This window comes from Pteropus vampyrus, unplaced genomic scaffold (assembly GCF_000151845.1).
Source record: "Pteropus vampyrus isolate Shadow unplaced genomic scaffold, Pvam_2.0 Scaffold135, whole genome shotgun sequence".
Taxonomy (NCBI): Eukaryota; Metazoa; Chordata; class Mammalia; order Chiroptera; family Pteropodidae; genus Pteropus; species Pteropus vampyrus.
In genome coordinates, this window is record NW_011888916.1 from 289158 (window position 1) to 305013 (window position 15856).

The 15856-nt window shown below is 49.7% G+C and overlaps 3 protein-coding genes across 7 annotated transcripts in view; 1 reads left to right on the forward strand and 2 right to left on the reverse strand.

The window, feature by feature from the left end:
* MED8 (mediator complex subunit 8) overlaps positions 1-15856 on the reverse strand; it is a 49886-nt gene that overhangs the window by 20774 nt on the left and 13256 nt on the right. The window contains exon 8 of one of the 2 annotated variants that reach the window (XM_023534988.1): positions 196-286. In XM_023534988.1, the coding sequence (XP_023390756.1) occupies positions 202-286 (85 nt within the window). In that variant the 3' untranslated portion in view covers positions 196-201. Of the gene's footprint in view, positions 1-195; positions 287-12143; positions 12338-15856 lie in introns of those variants that run through there. The other variant, XM_011367517.2, reaches the window with a different exon arrangement.
* Positions 2061-6161, forward strand: CDC20 (cell division cycle 20). The gene is made up of 11 exons (XM_011367513.2): positions 2061-2192; positions 2332-2566; positions 2683-2831; positions 2921-3017; positions 3203-3331; positions 3429-3625; positions 3744-3838; positions 3988-4216; positions 4370-4495; positions 5418-5535; positions 5913-6161. Exons 2-11 carry the CDS (start codon positions 2386-2388, stop codon positions 6089-6091), a joined length of 1500 nt encoding a protein of 499 aa, XP_011365815.1. The 5' UTR covers positions 2061-2192; positions 2332-2385; the 3' UTR covers positions 6092-6161.
* ELOVL1 (ELOVL fatty acid elongase 1) lies at positions 5572-11450 on the reverse strand. 4 transcript variants are annotated; one of them, XM_011367514.2, is made up of 8 exons: positions 11302-11450; positions 8514-8573; positions 8142-8332; positions 7885-7965; positions 7693-7749; positions 7496-7601; positions 7273-7409; positions 5572-7106 (listed from the first exon to the last, which is right to left on the reverse strand). In XM_011367514.2, exons 2-8 carry the CDS (start codon positions 8557-8559, stop codon positions 6885-6887), a joined length of 840 nt encoding a protein of 279 aa, XP_011365816.1. In that variant the 5' UTR covers positions 8560-8573; positions 11302-11450; the 3' UTR covers positions 5572-6884. The 4 variants fall into 4 exon arrangements, with proteins under 4 accessions (XP_011365816.1, XP_023390759.1, XP_011365817.1 ...); XM_011367515.2 differs by lacking the exon at positions 11302-11450 and adding an exon at positions 9297-11183 and having other exon boundaries at positions 6871-7106; XM_023534991.1 differs by lacking the exon at positions 11302-11450 and having other exon boundaries at positions 8514-8579.

Below are 15856 nucleotides of genomic sequence, written 5' to 3' on the forward strand. Positions count from 1 at the left end.
TGTTTTACTCCTGATTATTACAACCTATTCCTATCATTTACTAAAGGCCTTGAGTTTACTTAACACCTTGAATTTACTTAACACGCATTTTTTTTTTTTCTTAAATTTTACCAGGCTGTTATCTGTACATTCTCCCTCCTCCTCTCCTTTATTCTTTTGTGCGCGCTTTTCTGAAGGAGTTTCTCCTCACCTTACCTTTTTTCATGTCTTCCTATGCTTAGGTGCCTGTTCAGGCGCCACTAGCAGCATCCAGCAAGTGGTAAATCCTGCCATGTCCAGCACGGCCCTAGAAAATAAACCCGAGTGAGAACAGTGGGAGATTGAAAAAAGAAAGAAGACAGAAAGCTGGGATCAGGAGGTCCACTGCCCACTCACTGATGGCGGACGATGGCGCAGTTTTAGTTTTGCAAGCTGCTTTTATACAAGAACATACTAGGTGGCATAAGCAGTTTCCCTGAGACATAACAACACTGTTTCTTCAACTTTTCCCAAGCCATATCTTATCATGACCTTCAGCTTGTTTGCCTGCTTGCGTCTATGTTTATACTTTCCTGTTCTCAGGAGTTTGCTGAGGCGAGGTAACCCTTGGTTGCCCTTGCAAACTGTAAGGACTTTGTCAGCTTACAGTTCGCTCTCCACAGTTATACCCTTAATATCTTTTTTTTCTGCAGTTAACCCATACTCCAGAAGCCGCAAACTGCTGGCTATGTCCCACCTTCAGATGTTTTGTTTGGCCCTTCCCTATGCAGAAACTCTCACTGATTCCACAAGGCCTAGTAAATAATGTCCAAAGTCCTTAGCTTAAAATTTAAGGCCATGATCAGCCTGACTCTAGACTACATTTTCTATGTTCTCTGGAGTTCTGGGACTCCCCATCCAACTCCTCATTTTCCAAGATAATTGGAAATAAGAGAACATGAACACTTCAAAATCAAAGATAATAACAATATTGAATTTGGGCTAAGAGCCCAGATTTTTCTCTGTCCTCATCAAAGTTTACTCCACTGCTCATTATTGTCCATGTGCCTTTAGGCAAGTTTCTAACCTTTTTCTGACCCAGTTTCTTTTTCTATAAAAGGGGATAGAGTATATGCTCTATGGGAGTAAGGATTAAGCTCAATAATGTATGTAAACTGTTTAAACAGTAGTTAGCAGATGGCCAATAAATGGTACCCATTATTAGTAGTAGTAGTACTATTTTAATACTGCTTCACCTCTAAGCATATTCACGCAATTCATTCAAGTCATTTTTAGAACACTGAATTGAATGGGAGTCAGACCTGGATTCCCATCAATTTGTGTACCTCAGTCAAATCCCTGGGCTTCTTCATCTGTAAAATATGGACACGCTGTCAGGATGGGGAGGGTGCACCACCACAGATTAGACTAGTGGATCTCTAAAATTCCTAACACCTCTAAAGCCCCATAGGGGTAAGCCAATGTCTTCTCAGGGCAGGCAAACCTTATGTTCCAAATAGGCAGGTCTGAATCCTAATCCTTTTTCTTGACTATAAAAGAATTCATCCCTCTTTCAGTCTCATTTTCCCTGTTTGTAAAACAATAACAAAACAATTTTAAAAGTAAACACCTGTACTACTTCCTTCCTAGCAGAGTTCCTACAGGCACAAAGCAAACGGCGGATGCATCCTAACTAGCTCTGACCTTCTTCCTGCTCCTAAGCTTCTCAACCCTTTCCCTGCGTCCCACCTTTGCCGCTGGTCAGCCGCCCGCTGCCTTTTTCTTCTTTAAATGGCTCAAGTGTTTTAGGTCGCACCATCGAGTTCTACACTTAGGCATTATAAATACCATCCGCAAGCCGACTTTAAGTGTGAAGCGCGGGCGAGGGGAACCTGAGGAATGAATGAAAGCGACTCCGAAAGGCGGAGGCAGCGCAGGCCCCACCCCCAGACGCTCCCCGCCCCTTCCCTCTCCCTTTCAAACACTGGTTCTCTGGGACGGGTCTTACGCTTTTCTCTCACCCTTCAAATCACGCTCCACGGCTGGACTCTCGTGAGATCTGTGACTTGCCCCGGAAGACCCGCCCCCAGTGCCATAGAGGCCAATGGGAGAGGACGACAGTTGCGACGGTTGGGTTTTGAAGGAGCCAATGAGTGCTTGGAGCGGAGAGTTTAAGAAGCGTAGGTCTGTACGTCTAGGGGTGGTCTGGGATCGGAACCTGTTGCAGGCACACGGTGAGAGGCTACTGGGCCTAGCCTTGGAGGTGCCGAGGCTGGGGATGCCGGGCTGAGAGGGGCTGCAGCGCAGCTGCGGCTGGAGTGGCCCTGACTGTGTCGTCGGCCCTCCCAGAGCACGGTCACTTGTCTTCCCCAGGGCTCAGCAGGCATCCATTACGAAGACCCCTCCCCCTCCAGACGCTCTGCTCCCATGGCGCAGTTCGTGTTCGAGAGTGACCTGCATTCGCTGCTGCAGCTGGACACACCCATCCCCAATGTGCCCCCCGCGCGCTGGCAGCGCAAAGCTAAGGAAGCCTCGGGACCGGCCCCTTCACCCATGCGGGCGGCCAACAGATCCCACAGCGCTGGCAGGACCCCGGGCCGAACTCCAGGTCAGTGGGTGCGGCGGGACACGGGGAGGGAGAGGGAACGGCTGAGAGCAGCCTACGTGCCCCCTCCTTTGAGATCCTTGTCAGACTTACCTCTGGCTTCCTTCTCCCCGCCCCAGGCAAATCCAGCTCCAAGGTTCAGACCACTCCCAACAAACCCGGCGGTGACCGCTATATCCCCCATCGCAGTGCCTCCCAGATGGAGGTGGCCAGCTTCCTCCTGAGCAAGGAGAACCACCCTGAAAACAGCCAGACGCCCACCAAGAAGGTATGTGTCCCAGAAAGACTTAAGGCAATGGACCCTTCTGTATACTTTGCATAATGCCATCCTGCCTCACCACCACCTTTATGTGTCAGGAACATCAGAAAGCCTGGGCTTTGAACCTGAATGGTTTTGATGTGGAAGAAGCCAAGATCCTTCGGCTCAGTGGAAAACCACAGAAAGTCCCAGAGGGTAAGACCCGAAGTTCTTGGTTTTTTGAAGGCGAGGTCCCCACATCCCCAGGGCTAAGAGGAGATGACTGTCTGCTCTTTCCACCTAAGACTGAGGGGAGGGAAAATGTTTATCTGGCCTTCCAGGCTAGGGGCAGGGGAAGTTGTCAACTTTCTCAGCATCTAGACTCAACTCTGTTGCCACAGGTTACCAGAACAGACTGAAAGTACTCTATAGTCAGAAGGCCACGCCTGGCTCCACCCGGAAGACCTGCCGTTACATTCCTTCCCTTCCAGACCGTATCTTGGATGCCCCTGAAATCCGTAATGACTACTGTAAGTGCAGCCTGCTCCTTGCTGGGTGGATGGAGAAAGAGGGCCTGTGGACCAAGCAAACAGGAATCTCAAGCTCTTCCTTTTGCTCCTTTGGCAGACCTGAACCTGGTGGATTGGAGCTCTGGGAATGTACTGGCTGTGGCGTTGGACAACAGTGTATACTTGTGGAGTGCTAGCTCTGGTGACATCCTGCAGCTGCTGCAGATGGAGCAGCCTGGGGACTATGTATCTTCTGTGTCCTGGATCAAAGAGGGCAACTACCTGGCTGTGGGCACCAGCAGTGCTGAGGTGCAGGTGAGACTTCTCCCTGTGCCACAGCTCTATTGTCCCCCAGACCCAGTGGGCTTGCCCAGCAGGAGGATGTTAATGCCAAGGCCCAATCTCTGATTATAGTGGTCCTCTTTCTCGCTAGCTATGGGATGTGCAACAGCAGAAGCGTCTTCGAAACATGACCAGTCATTCTGCCCGAGTGGGCTCCTTATGTTGGAATAGCTATATCTTGTCCAGGTCAGTGGTTTTTGCTAGTTAGTTGCAAAATCAGGCCATGATTTTTGCCTATTCTCCCCAGACTGTACACCTCTGAACTGAAGCAGCTCTGGCCTGCTGGTGGCATTTGGTGCTGCCACGGAACCTGATTCTCTTTTTCCTTCTTGCAGTGGCTCACGCTCTGGCCACATTCACCACCATGATGTTCGGGTAGCAGAGCACCATGTGGCCACACTGAGTGGTCACAGCCAGGAAGTTTGTGGGCTGCGCTGGGCCCCAGATGGACGACATTTGGCCAGTGGTGGCAATGATAACTTGGTCAACGTGTGGCCTAGTGCTCCTGGAGAAAGTGGCTGGGTTCCTCTGCAGACATTCACCCAGCATCAAGGGGCTGTTAAGGTGAGAGTGGGGCTGGGCTGGGGTCTCTGCAGACCCTCACCCAGACCTGCGGAATATTACAGGGAGATGGAATGGTGGGATTGGACTATGCTGATCTGTGACTCCTGTAGCTTCTTGTCTAGTACCTGCTGACCCCACCTTTATCCCATCTAGGCTGTAGCTTGGTGTCCCTGGCAGTCCAATATCTTGGCAACTGGAGGGGGCACTAGTGATCGACACATTCGCATCTGGAACGTCTGCTCCGGGGCCTGTCTGAATGCTGTAGATGCCCACTCCCAGGTAGTCTTTTACCTATTCCAGCCTCTTACTCTCAGATGTGTTCTTACTCTTTATAGTATTCTGGGGCAACCATGTCCCCACAGTGGCTTTACTAACTCTGTACCTTAATGATTTCCAAACTTCTAAGTCAGCTCTCAGTCTGGAGCTCCTGACTCATATTTCCAACACTGTTATCTCCACCCATGTCTAGAGGTGGCACGACCCTAATATGTCCCAAATTAAACTTGTCACTTCCCCTTTGCCTCCCTCAAATGTATTCCTCTTCACCCTCCTCCTCTTATATTGTCTGAGACAGAACCTACTCAGAAATCTGAAAACCATTCTAGAATCTTTCATCCTCCTTAGCTAGTCATCAAGATATACATTTCACATCAGAATATCATTCATGTGTCCCCTTCCCTCAGTCTCATCCTTCCCGGTGGAGGCCCACTGCACTGGTCTCAGCATTCTTATTTACTCCAGCCTGTCTATACTGTGGTCTGGGTGGTCTGTTACTGTCTTCCTTAAACCTTGCAGTGGCCCCCATCGCCTATAGCATATGATACAAATCCATTGGAATCTCAGGCTCTTGCAGGATCTCCCTGCAACCATTCCAGCTTCTTCTTCCACCACGCCCACCACCCCTGCCAGCCCCATGTAGCCTTCATTCTAGATTTGGGCTTTGGAGCCAGAATTCAAATTCTGGCTCTGTCAACCTACTGACTTAACTTGCATGTGATCTTAGGCAAGTCCATGAACTTCTGCTTGATTCCTCATCTGTAAAATAGGTGACTGTTAACTCTCAAAAGGCTTTTGAAAGAACTGTAGTGATTAAGTCTGAGCCTATAGCACCTGGCAGGATGCCTAACATTAGAATGGACTAAAGTTCTGATATGAGTTGTGTTGACTCTTACGTTGTGCCCACACCGTCCCCTCTCCACAGGTGTGCTCCATCCTCTGGTCTTCCCACTACAAGGAACTCATCTCAGGCCATGGCTTTGCCCAGAACCAGCTGGTTATTTGGAAGTACCCAACCATGGCCAAGGTGGCTGAGCTCAAAGGTAGGTGCTAAGTGATAGAAGCCAGACACAAAAGGCTACATATTATATCATTATTTATATAAAATGTCCAGAAGAGGCAAATGCAGAGATAAAACAGATTCATGGTTGCCAGGGACTGAGGGGACAAGGTAATGTGAGACTGTCTTTATTTTATGGAGTGATGAAAATGTTCTGAAATTATTGTTGTGATGGTCGCACCACTTTGTGAATATACTAAAAACCAATGGATTATATATTTTGAAAGAAAAATTTTATGGTATGTGAATTAATAAAGCTGTTATAAAAAAACAAAAAATAGGTGGCCTTCAAAATTGGAGGGCAGAAGTATGTCTCCATTTATATGTGCTGCTCTCACTCGTTTCCTCCTCATGCCCCAGGTCACACAGCCCGGGTTCTAAGTCTGACCATGAGTCCAGATGGAGCCACGGTGGCATCAGCAGCAGCAGATGAGACCCTACGGCTATGGCGCTGCTTTGAGTTGGACCCTGCACGGCGGAGGGAGCGGGAGAAGGCCAGTGGGGCCAAAAGCAGCCTCATCCATCAAGGCATCCGTTGAGGATCAACTCATCACTTCAGTTTTTTGTTTGCTTTTTTTATTTTTCTAATAAAGTCACGTCTCTCTCTTTTCTCCTTGCATGACCTCTGTCCCGGTGGCCTTCTGAAGTGGCTCCTTCCTACTGTGTTCATAGAGCTAGAAACATCTGTCCCGTGGGAGCCTTGATCATCCCTCTTGTTTTTAGACCAGGCTAGCATGTTTCATACCCCATCTCCACATGCGCACGCGCACACACACACACGTGCACACGCACGCACACACACACACACAGCCTCATTAGTTTCCTCCTGTCACTTTTAATGAAGACATAAGTGAGTTGAAGCAGTCTCCACAGGCTGTATTTTCTCAGGCCTTCTACCCACTCTGACTTTTGATCAGAGAAGCTCCTGCTTCTCCAGTGGAAAATGAGGGAGCCTGGGTCCACAGTGACAGATTATTGCTGACCTCTTCAGTATGAGGAAAAAGGCCACAAGACCCTGGTGGGGGCCAGCCCTGAGTGTTCCTCTCCCAAGTTTAAGGCAGGGAGTGGGAAGTAAGTCCAGCCCTTTCAGCCTCCAGCTCTGGAGTAGTGGAGGGCAATGAGGCCACATCCTTGGGGCTGGTCGGGAGAAGTAGGTGAGGAATGGAAGCAATGGTCCCTGTGTGCCAGCTGTGGAGAGGGAAGGGCCTGTCCCCTGTTCAGTCTTGACCACATAAGCCCTGGTCACAGGTGCAGGTGGGGAGGACAATGACAGATGCTGCCCAATGTGCAGTCCTGAGGCACTTAGGTGGGCGCCTAGCTAGAGCATGTTTCTCAGTTGGCCTTGACTTTGGTGGTACCTGAAGCTCCATTTTGCTGAACTGCACGGGGCAGCCGTTTGCCTTTGGTGTAAGAATGATACCAGAAATTGGAGAAGAGCACAAAGAAGATGGTGCCGTACATCCAGATGAGGTGGATGATGACTGGATACTGGTAGTTACAGCTGGGCATGAAGTAGTACTGGGAGATGTGCAGTGAGACCAAGACAAACTGGATCTAGGACAGAAAGGCAAAGGTCAGGGAATAGAGGACTAAACAGGGAGTAGAGACTAAATATTCAGGGGGTGGGGTGGGGTGGGGTCAAAGGTGAGAAAAGTTAGATAAGGGAAGGACCCAGACTAGGAATGTTAGGATGGTTATAGGCCAGGTCCAGGCCCCTCACCAGTTGGATGGCAGTCATATGCTTTTTCCACCAAAGGTAGGGCTGAGCCACAGGGCCGAGAGCAGACAATCCATAGTACAGGTACATGATGACATGCACAGAGGAGTTTATCATGGCATGGAAAGAGCCCATTCCTCCTGTGAGTGGACAATAAACAGGGTCAGGAGAGTTGAGCCTTTGATCCCCAGTACCTGCCCCTCTTCCCCGAGTGGCCTTCACTCACCTGGGGCAATGTTTACGCCCCACCACCAGCTCCAGGGAAGCACTGAGTGGTGGAAAACATGTAGAAAGGTCACCTGTCCATCTTTTTTCCGGAGAATAAAGATCACCTGAGAGAAGAGCAGGGCAAGGGGTTTCAGAGCCAGTGCCTCTCACTCTTATCCCCCCCATCTCAAGTTCTCACATTTCATATACTCTCACCGTGTCCATCAGCTCAATGAACTTGGAGAAGAGGAAGAGCCAGGCCACTCGAACCATCTGCAAGAAGTCAGGGCAGCCTTAGGACCCCCACACTGCTCCAAGAGCTTCCCTAAACTGGCCCATGAGCACAGGTCACACTCAAACTGTTCCTATCCCCAGGCTGCTTTTGACCTAGTCCTGGCTGCTGCTTACCCTCAGTGCCTCCGGGTTGTTGGAATAGTCCACAGGGTCACAGCGCCAGGTGTAGCTAGTCAGCCAGCCAGACATCAGGAACTAGGAAGGGGTGTAGATTAGGCCACCAGAGTTCTCTCCCTCTCCCAGTCCCTCCCATTTTATAGTTGAAGAAATGGCTCTGAGTCTCTCTGGAAAGGAGATGCCATGCTCTGGCTCTAAAGCCTGCCCCTTATCCTGCCAGCAGGAATTAAAGCCTAGGCATCCCAGGGGCCCACCTCATAGACAATGTACAGGGAGAGTGCCACCAGTGAGAAGTTGTAGACAATCATGAAGCCACGCAGCTGGAAGGGCTTCCGATTGGCCATGATGCGAGGCCCAAGTGAGAGAACGAAGTACACGTAAGTCAGGAGGATGGAGGTCATTAACAGGGGGGACCCCATGAGAGGGTAGCCTTGGATCCGGGGATCTGCAAATAAGGGTCAAAGGAATCAGGAAGGGCCACAAGGTCCAAACGGTTCCCACCAAGTATACAGATATGAGGTCAGGTCACAAAGGGTCAAGCAGGTTCATAGGGGCTCTCCATTAAGAGACAGTCCTAGATCCAGGGATCTCAGGGCAGGAGGAAGGACAGGTGGAAGGCATCTTACCTATATGCTTAATCATCTCATGGTACAAGTTCACAACAGCCTCCATCCTGGCCAAATACTCTGGGGAGGTATAGGGGATGGGTGTCAGCCAGAGCTGACTGTGCCCCTCCATCCCATCCCCGACCCACAGACACAAACCAGACAAGATGACTCCTGATGCCTTATTGCAAAAAGGACATAACAGTGAGAGGAAGGAATTGCTGGGGACTAGGAGAGGGAGGAGGCAGTCTGGCGGGGCAGGGGGCAGGGAGCGGGAGGGGGGGATCTGCTTCCCACACATCCTCCCTGCCCAGGAAGGGCTGTTCCACCCTTCCTCAGCCCTTCCTCTCCACACCTTCTTCCCCTCTCCTCACTATCTGCTCTTCTCTGGAGATTTTTACTTCATGACCTCCCCCTCCTCTTCCTCCACGAGAACTCTCAATTTCGTTTTCTTTCCAGAAAGTCTTAGCTTCTCACCAATAGGGAACTCATTTCCAGAATGAACCACCTCTCCTTTCACCGAAGTCTCTCACCTCTCCAACTCTGAGTCTTTCTTCTTTCCAAGGATCCTCCCCTTCAAGCTCTTCGGTCCCATTTGCTCATCTCCTGGGACTGTCCCCTCTGGGACTCTTACTCCCAGTCCCTCCTGTCCCTTCCAGGACTCTCCGCTCCCCAGGATCCCTCCTCTCCCCTGCCGGGACTCTCACTTCCTGGCCCCTCCTGTCCCTTCTGGGATTCTCACCTCCAGGTCCCTTCTGCCCCTTCCTCCCCTCTCCTTCAAGAACTGCCCTCCTGGGCTCTCACCTCCAGCCTCTGTCTCTTCTCTGATGCTCTCTTCTCACTCCTCTCTGGGAGCCTGGCTCTTTGAGACTCCTGCCCCAGCAGCTCCACCTGTCTGACTAGATTGGCAGCAGCCCCGCCCTCTGACCGCCCCCGCTGCACTACCCGGGTTTGGGTGGAGGGTGAGTCCCAGCCACAGGTAGTGCCTGGAGGAGCAGGACCCACAAGGATTGAGAAAGCCAAGTTAAGCCTGGACTCACCACTCACCCACCCTAGACCAGCCAGATAGGCTAAAGTTCTAGTTTTTGAGCCATAAACCTCCAGGGGTTCAAGCCCCACCTCAAACCTTGACCAAAAGAGAACTACAGAAAACCCACGCACGGCATCTTCCCCTAGATTAGCCATAAATTCTCAGTTTGTCCTACTTCAGAATGGGTACAATCACCCCTCTCTCCCAGGGAGGGGCAGGGAAGCCGGTGGCATGTGAGGAGGTGGGGGAATGGGGGATGGCTCAAGAATCTTCCCTTTCCACAGGGTGGGGTCTAATGAGCTAGGCTCTCTCCCCCTCAGAGCCTGAAGGAATGTCGGGGGAGGGCTTGCAGGGACACAAAAGCCAGCCAGAGCCTGTGATTCTGAGGCAGTCCCAGAGGAACAAGGCAGATCCTGAACAGCCAGGGCAGCAAATGCTCTGTGAGCTGCCTGCACTCTAGTTGACCAGGTTCCTTCTATCCAAAGAACAACCTGTGCAAGTACTGAGTGAGGAACACACCTTCTGACACATCCACTGAGGCTGCGCATACACCCCTCACACACACTCACTGGGCACACTTCTCACAGATGCTCCCCCAACCTCCATGACAACCCCCAACTGCCCGGGCACACACCATGGTCAGGCCCAAGTCCTCCCATACATACATACACACATACACCCGCGCGCGCGCGCACACACACACACACACACACACACACACCTGCCTCCAACACAGCTCTCTCCCCCACTCAATGACAAATTCACCAATGACTAGCACACACATGTGCACACAGAGCACACACACCTCCTGCTGGCAACAATGCCCTCTTCTGACACATCGCCCAAACAAGCCTCTGTGGACTCTGACATGCACAATCTCTAATACTCAGACTTGCTCCAAACTACAGTCACAATGGTGAACAGATCTAAAACACTTACACATCCTCCCTCATAGGTCCTGCATTACCACGTGCAAATGCTTATGCTCACAATCAGGTTTACTCACACATCTGTGAGTCATGGATAAATGTGGTCACATACATAAACTCATATAGCCCACTTACAGGGGAATGAACATAAAATCATCCACACCACATGCAAACACACACCTGCCCTCAGTGATGCATACAGATCTCTTTTCACAGATGCCATTCATTCATTCATTCATTCAGGATCAGATTTTTGTTGGTTGCCTACTCTGTGGCAGGGCCTACCTGGGGAGGCATAGCATGTGCTCTAACACACAGCTACTTCCTGACCCATGTGAGTTTGCCAACTTGTTATCTCTCAACCACCACCCCCAAGATCACCACACACAGGCACACATGCCCGCACTCTGGAGGTCAGAAGTGGCTCAAGGCTTATGAAAAGGACCTCTCTCCACGCGTGAGGAGAATCTGGGTGTGTCCTCGTAGGAGAACTCTGAGGAGTCCTTCCTTCAAGATGGATGGAAGGGAAAAAGAGACAGGCAAAAGAAGGGGGAGGGGAAAGGAGGAGAGAAAATAAGGGAGGGGAGGAGAGGGCGGGGACGAGAGGGAAGAGGGATAAGACAGGAGGTTGTGGAGGAAGGCCTAGGTTGAGTAAATGGGAGCCTGGGACCGGAGGGAGGTTGCTGGAGATATCCAGCTCCAGGGAACTGGGACCTCCCACCCACTCTCCCCAGGAACAGCCTCGCCCACAGCCAGGGCAGGGCAGGGCAGGGCAGGGCATAGGTGGGCCGGGCCAGCTAGGCAGGGGGCCCTGCACGTGGAGCGCCAGCACAGGACAGTTCAGACTCACCAGTGGGGGGCCAGGCGGGCAGCAGTGGAGGGCTTGGAGGGAGCAGGGCCAGAGAGGAGTCCCTAGGGCCAGCCAGCCTGCCACTTCCTCATCTGCTGGGCCGACTTTCTGTCACCAGAGGGGGAGGGGGCGGACCAGGAGGGGGGCGCCTGCTGATTGGGCCTCCAGCTGAGGCAGGAGGGGCCGTCCAGCCCCGACTGGGCTCGGCCGGAGGGGCGGGAGCAAGGGCGGGCCCGTCCGATCCCGGGGCAGGAAGAAAGCCCAGCCCCGACTCCCCACCCCTTCCCTCTCAGCCTGCTGCTGTCAGGGCGCGCGGCCTGGCCGGGGCTGCCAGAATGGCACCCTACTTCTCCCTGACATTCGGCCCCTGGATGACCGCATTCTGAGCCCTCTGGTGATGAATCCTCCAACACATCTTCTGTTTATGGCAGGCCCACGTAGCTTAGGACTCTGGGAAAATTTCCAGGGCTCAGCCCTTCCCTCAATGAGCCCCATCTCAGAGGGTGAGACAGGAGAGGTGGGCCAGAGTAGCAAGAAGGTCTGTCGGAGGGAGCAGCCGGACATGGAAGCCTTCTCTATGGGCCTATAAACCTGGGTGAGTGCTAGCATGAGGAGGAGCTGAGATTTCTGGCATGGAAATGGGAAAATACAAGTGGCCTGAGGCAGGAACTGTGAGTGAATCACTGTCTACTCTGGTCCTTAAAGTAGTGAAAGGGGAAAAAGGGAAGCGAAGCTGGCTGTGGCTGAATGTAGTGGGTCTTGAAGGCCAAACGGGGCAGTTTTATTTTATTCTGGAAGCAGAGGAGAAACAGTGAAGGTTTTTGAAGAGGCTACAATCAGGCTTGTATTATCAAATATTCATCAAATATTTATTGACCATCTATCATGTTCAAGACTGTGTTAAGTGCTGGTGACACATCAATGAACAAGGCAGAGCTGTTCCTGCATGGGGTTTACCGTCTAGCTGAATCACTTCACTGTGGCAGCCAGTATGAAGAGGGCACTGGAGGTAGACCGATGAGAGATAGGGCCTGACCTAAGAAGGTTTGGAAACTGATGAGAATGGCGAGGCAGACACTGTAGAGATTTCCCCAAGTCGGTTGGGGGTAAAAAATACATATATATGTATATGTATATACAAACACATTTATATATATATATATACAGACATTTATACATATACACACACATACACATACTTAGTTGTCTATCCAGCTTCTCTGTCTCCACACACTCATCAACTGAACTCTTGGGTGTGAGGAAGAGGTTTTAGCAAAATAAAATGTTAGTGCCAGTAGCTCCTGGAATAGTGCTCTGCATATAGGACTGGATGGTGTAAACGTGGACAGAATTAGGGAACTTGGAAAATGTGGTAGTTTGGGAGAAATAATATGTTTGTCAATAATGGAATGTAGCTATGTGGAAGTTCAGTCTTAGAGGTAAGAAGAGGTCAGAGCCAAAATACATCTATGACCCAGCCTATTAGTACTACCTTTGAAAGGAAACAGCAGCAGAATTCGACTATTCAAAAGGCTCAAAATTCTTGGCATCATACTCTAAGACCAACCTGATCTGGTCTTCAGTCTCCAGTTCTACTTGTGCCATTCTCCTGGACCACATCCTATGCTTTAACCATTCCCCAAGGACGTCAGCATTTTTCATACCCCCCAACTCCTCCAAGCCTTGTCCCCTGGCTTAAGATACAAGCAACTCTTGCAGGTAGTTAATCATTCCCTCCCCTTGTTCTCATAATCTTATCGCAATGTAATTATCTGCACCGCTCTCCCACTATAAGTTCCTCTCAGAGCAGGGGCTATATTTTAGTAGTCTCTGTATTTCTAGCATCTGGTCCATCATCTGACTCATTTGATCCTACATAATGTTTGTTGAGTGAATATTAGCATGATGAGACAATGTGAGAAAGGGAAGGAGGTCAAGGAACCCAGAATCAAGTAGGGAGAACAGTAAGAATTTGAAAACCTTTCTACTTCCCTTGGGGGTGGCAGTATTCATTGAGTCAATAAATATTTATTGAAAGCCTAATGTGTTCCAGGTATACTTTAGTGCAGGGGTCCTCAACCCCCAGGCTGCAGACCAGTACCCATCCATGGCCCGTCAGGAATGGGCAGGAGGTGAGTGGCTGGCAAGTGAGTGAAGCTTCATCTGTATTTGCAGCCACTCTCCAGTACTAGCATCATCACCTCACCTCTACCTCAGATCACCAGGCGTTAGATTCTCATAGGAGCACCAGTCCCTGGTACCAAAAAGGTTGGGGACCACTGCTTTAGTGGCTCTGGGCTTACACCTGACTCCAAAGGCCTTAGTTTAAATCTTCCGCTTAGTAGCTATGTGACCTTATGTAAGTTGCTGAACCTCTATAAAATGAGAACAGTACCTATCTCATAGGATTGTTGTGAAGATTAAAGGAGATAACCCATGTAAAGTACTTAGCACTGTTTCTATCTCAATATTTAAGAGACAAGGGACGCAATCAATGTCAAGAAGGTATATATGTATGTAGATTCATGAGCATTCATTTAACAAATATTTCCGAAATGCTTACTATGTATAAAGCACTGTTCTGAGAGTGCTATTTTAGAGATTTTTAGATTCAGTGTCCATCTAGAGATGAATTAGAGACGACCAAAGCAGACCATTATAGATGATGAAACTGTCCCAGAAGCCAATCATAGTCGTGATGGGGAACTTCAACTACCTATGTATTCACCTGGACCACATTGGCAAATGACATGGCAAGCCTTCAAGTAAGTGTTGATTGACTACATAAATGAACATGCCTAAAGACTCACTTGGTTCAGTTCTCGTCCTAGTCCTGGGAGAAAGTATCTTCAAATATCTGATATAGATCACCTAACCCAAAGTCCTACTAAACGGCATCCCCATGGCAATGGGGGTTCCTGCAAAACAGTCTAGCGGAGAAGACAGACATATAAATGAACAATTAGAGTAGCATGTGTTAAGTATTCTCATAGAGATAAACCCAGAGGGTTATGAAACCATGGTGTCCAAGGGCAGCTTACCCCAAGGTGGGGGTTAATTCTTGAAGTCTTCACAGAAATGACACCTAAGCTGAGCACTAAAGGGCACTTTCTAGAAGGCAGGGAAGGGCATTCAAGGCAGAGGGAAGCATGTGTGTGAAGACACAGAAGCTAGAAATGTGACAGATTTGGAGAGCTCTAGGTAATTTGATGTGGCTCTAGCTCAAAGGGCATGTGGGTAAGGGCAGGAATTGTAGGCAGGAGGCAGTTTATGAAGAGCTCTATATGTCATGGTTTGGATTTTACTGTTACTCTTTTTCAGCCCTAGCTGCATACCAGAATCACCTGGAGAGCTTTTAAAATATCAATACCTGGCATTCACCTCCCGATTCTAATGGTTGTTTTAATGGGAAGAGGCTTGAGTATGTTTCTGAGCTGTGTAGAAGGAAACAATGGGCTCTAGCATACACATGGCAGGATTAGCCTTTGGTTAAGAACACTTCACAGACCGAAATGTATGGAAAAAAAAGAGTAAATTTGTCAGTGGACTGGGAGGAAAAGGAACCGTTTGGACCTGCAGGGAAGCTAAGTGGTAGACCTTGGAGGTCAGAGGGTTTAGTGAAGGCTCCCTACAGCAGGGGCAGGCTGATAAACTGGAAAAATTGGAGGGGTCCAGGAACTCATAGTCTTGATAAGGATGAAGGTCCAGTGTTTCAGGGAAAGAATACCTGGTCCAACAGCTAAAACTCCCCCTACTTTATGGAGCTTTCCTAACAGGAAATGAGGTGACAACTTCCCGTGGTTCCCACCCTGTCTGACTCACTCCTCACTCACTGCTCTCTGAGAGGCCCTTCTCCATCCTCTTTCCCCAGAAGGCACTGATTTACTTTCTCCAAGGGTTTAGTCTGAAAACCACCACCTATATAAACTTTAACAACTCTACTCCCATAATTATTTGAGGCTTTATGTGTTTCAGTGGAAAAATTAAAGGAAAGTGGGATCGAAGAAGTAGGAATGGTGTAAAAAATGGGAAAAGGTATGCCCGTATGTGAGTGAGTAAGCAGGTGGGGCAGTGGATGGAAATAGAGTATGGGAGACACAAGGGGAATCAGCTAAGAACAATAGAAACTGACAGTCTAGGCTGAGGGACAACAGGAATGGCTGGTAGAGACGGAAGCACCCTTCCAGGGGCTGTGTCAAGGTTCCCTTCTCCCATCCCCCTTCTGTAAAGGTCAAAGGGCACTTTCTACACAGTACTCACACAGGGGAGTTGAGGGGAAGGCTGAGTCCATGAGGACAGGGAGTGAAAATGAGAAGGGCTTGTCAATTAATTATTCTGTATGTCTCTGGGCTTTATAGCCAGCTAGCTAGTGGCCTCTGCCTAAGGTTGAGACCTTTGGTTGTATAAAATGGAGCTGGCAGAAGCAAGACTGTATGCAAACACTCATCATATCATCATCATATCATCTGGAATTTGGGGCCTTGCCTGGACTCCTGAGAGGGACAAGAGTGGGTAGCCAATGCCAACACATTATGGGTATCATTCAGAGAAGACC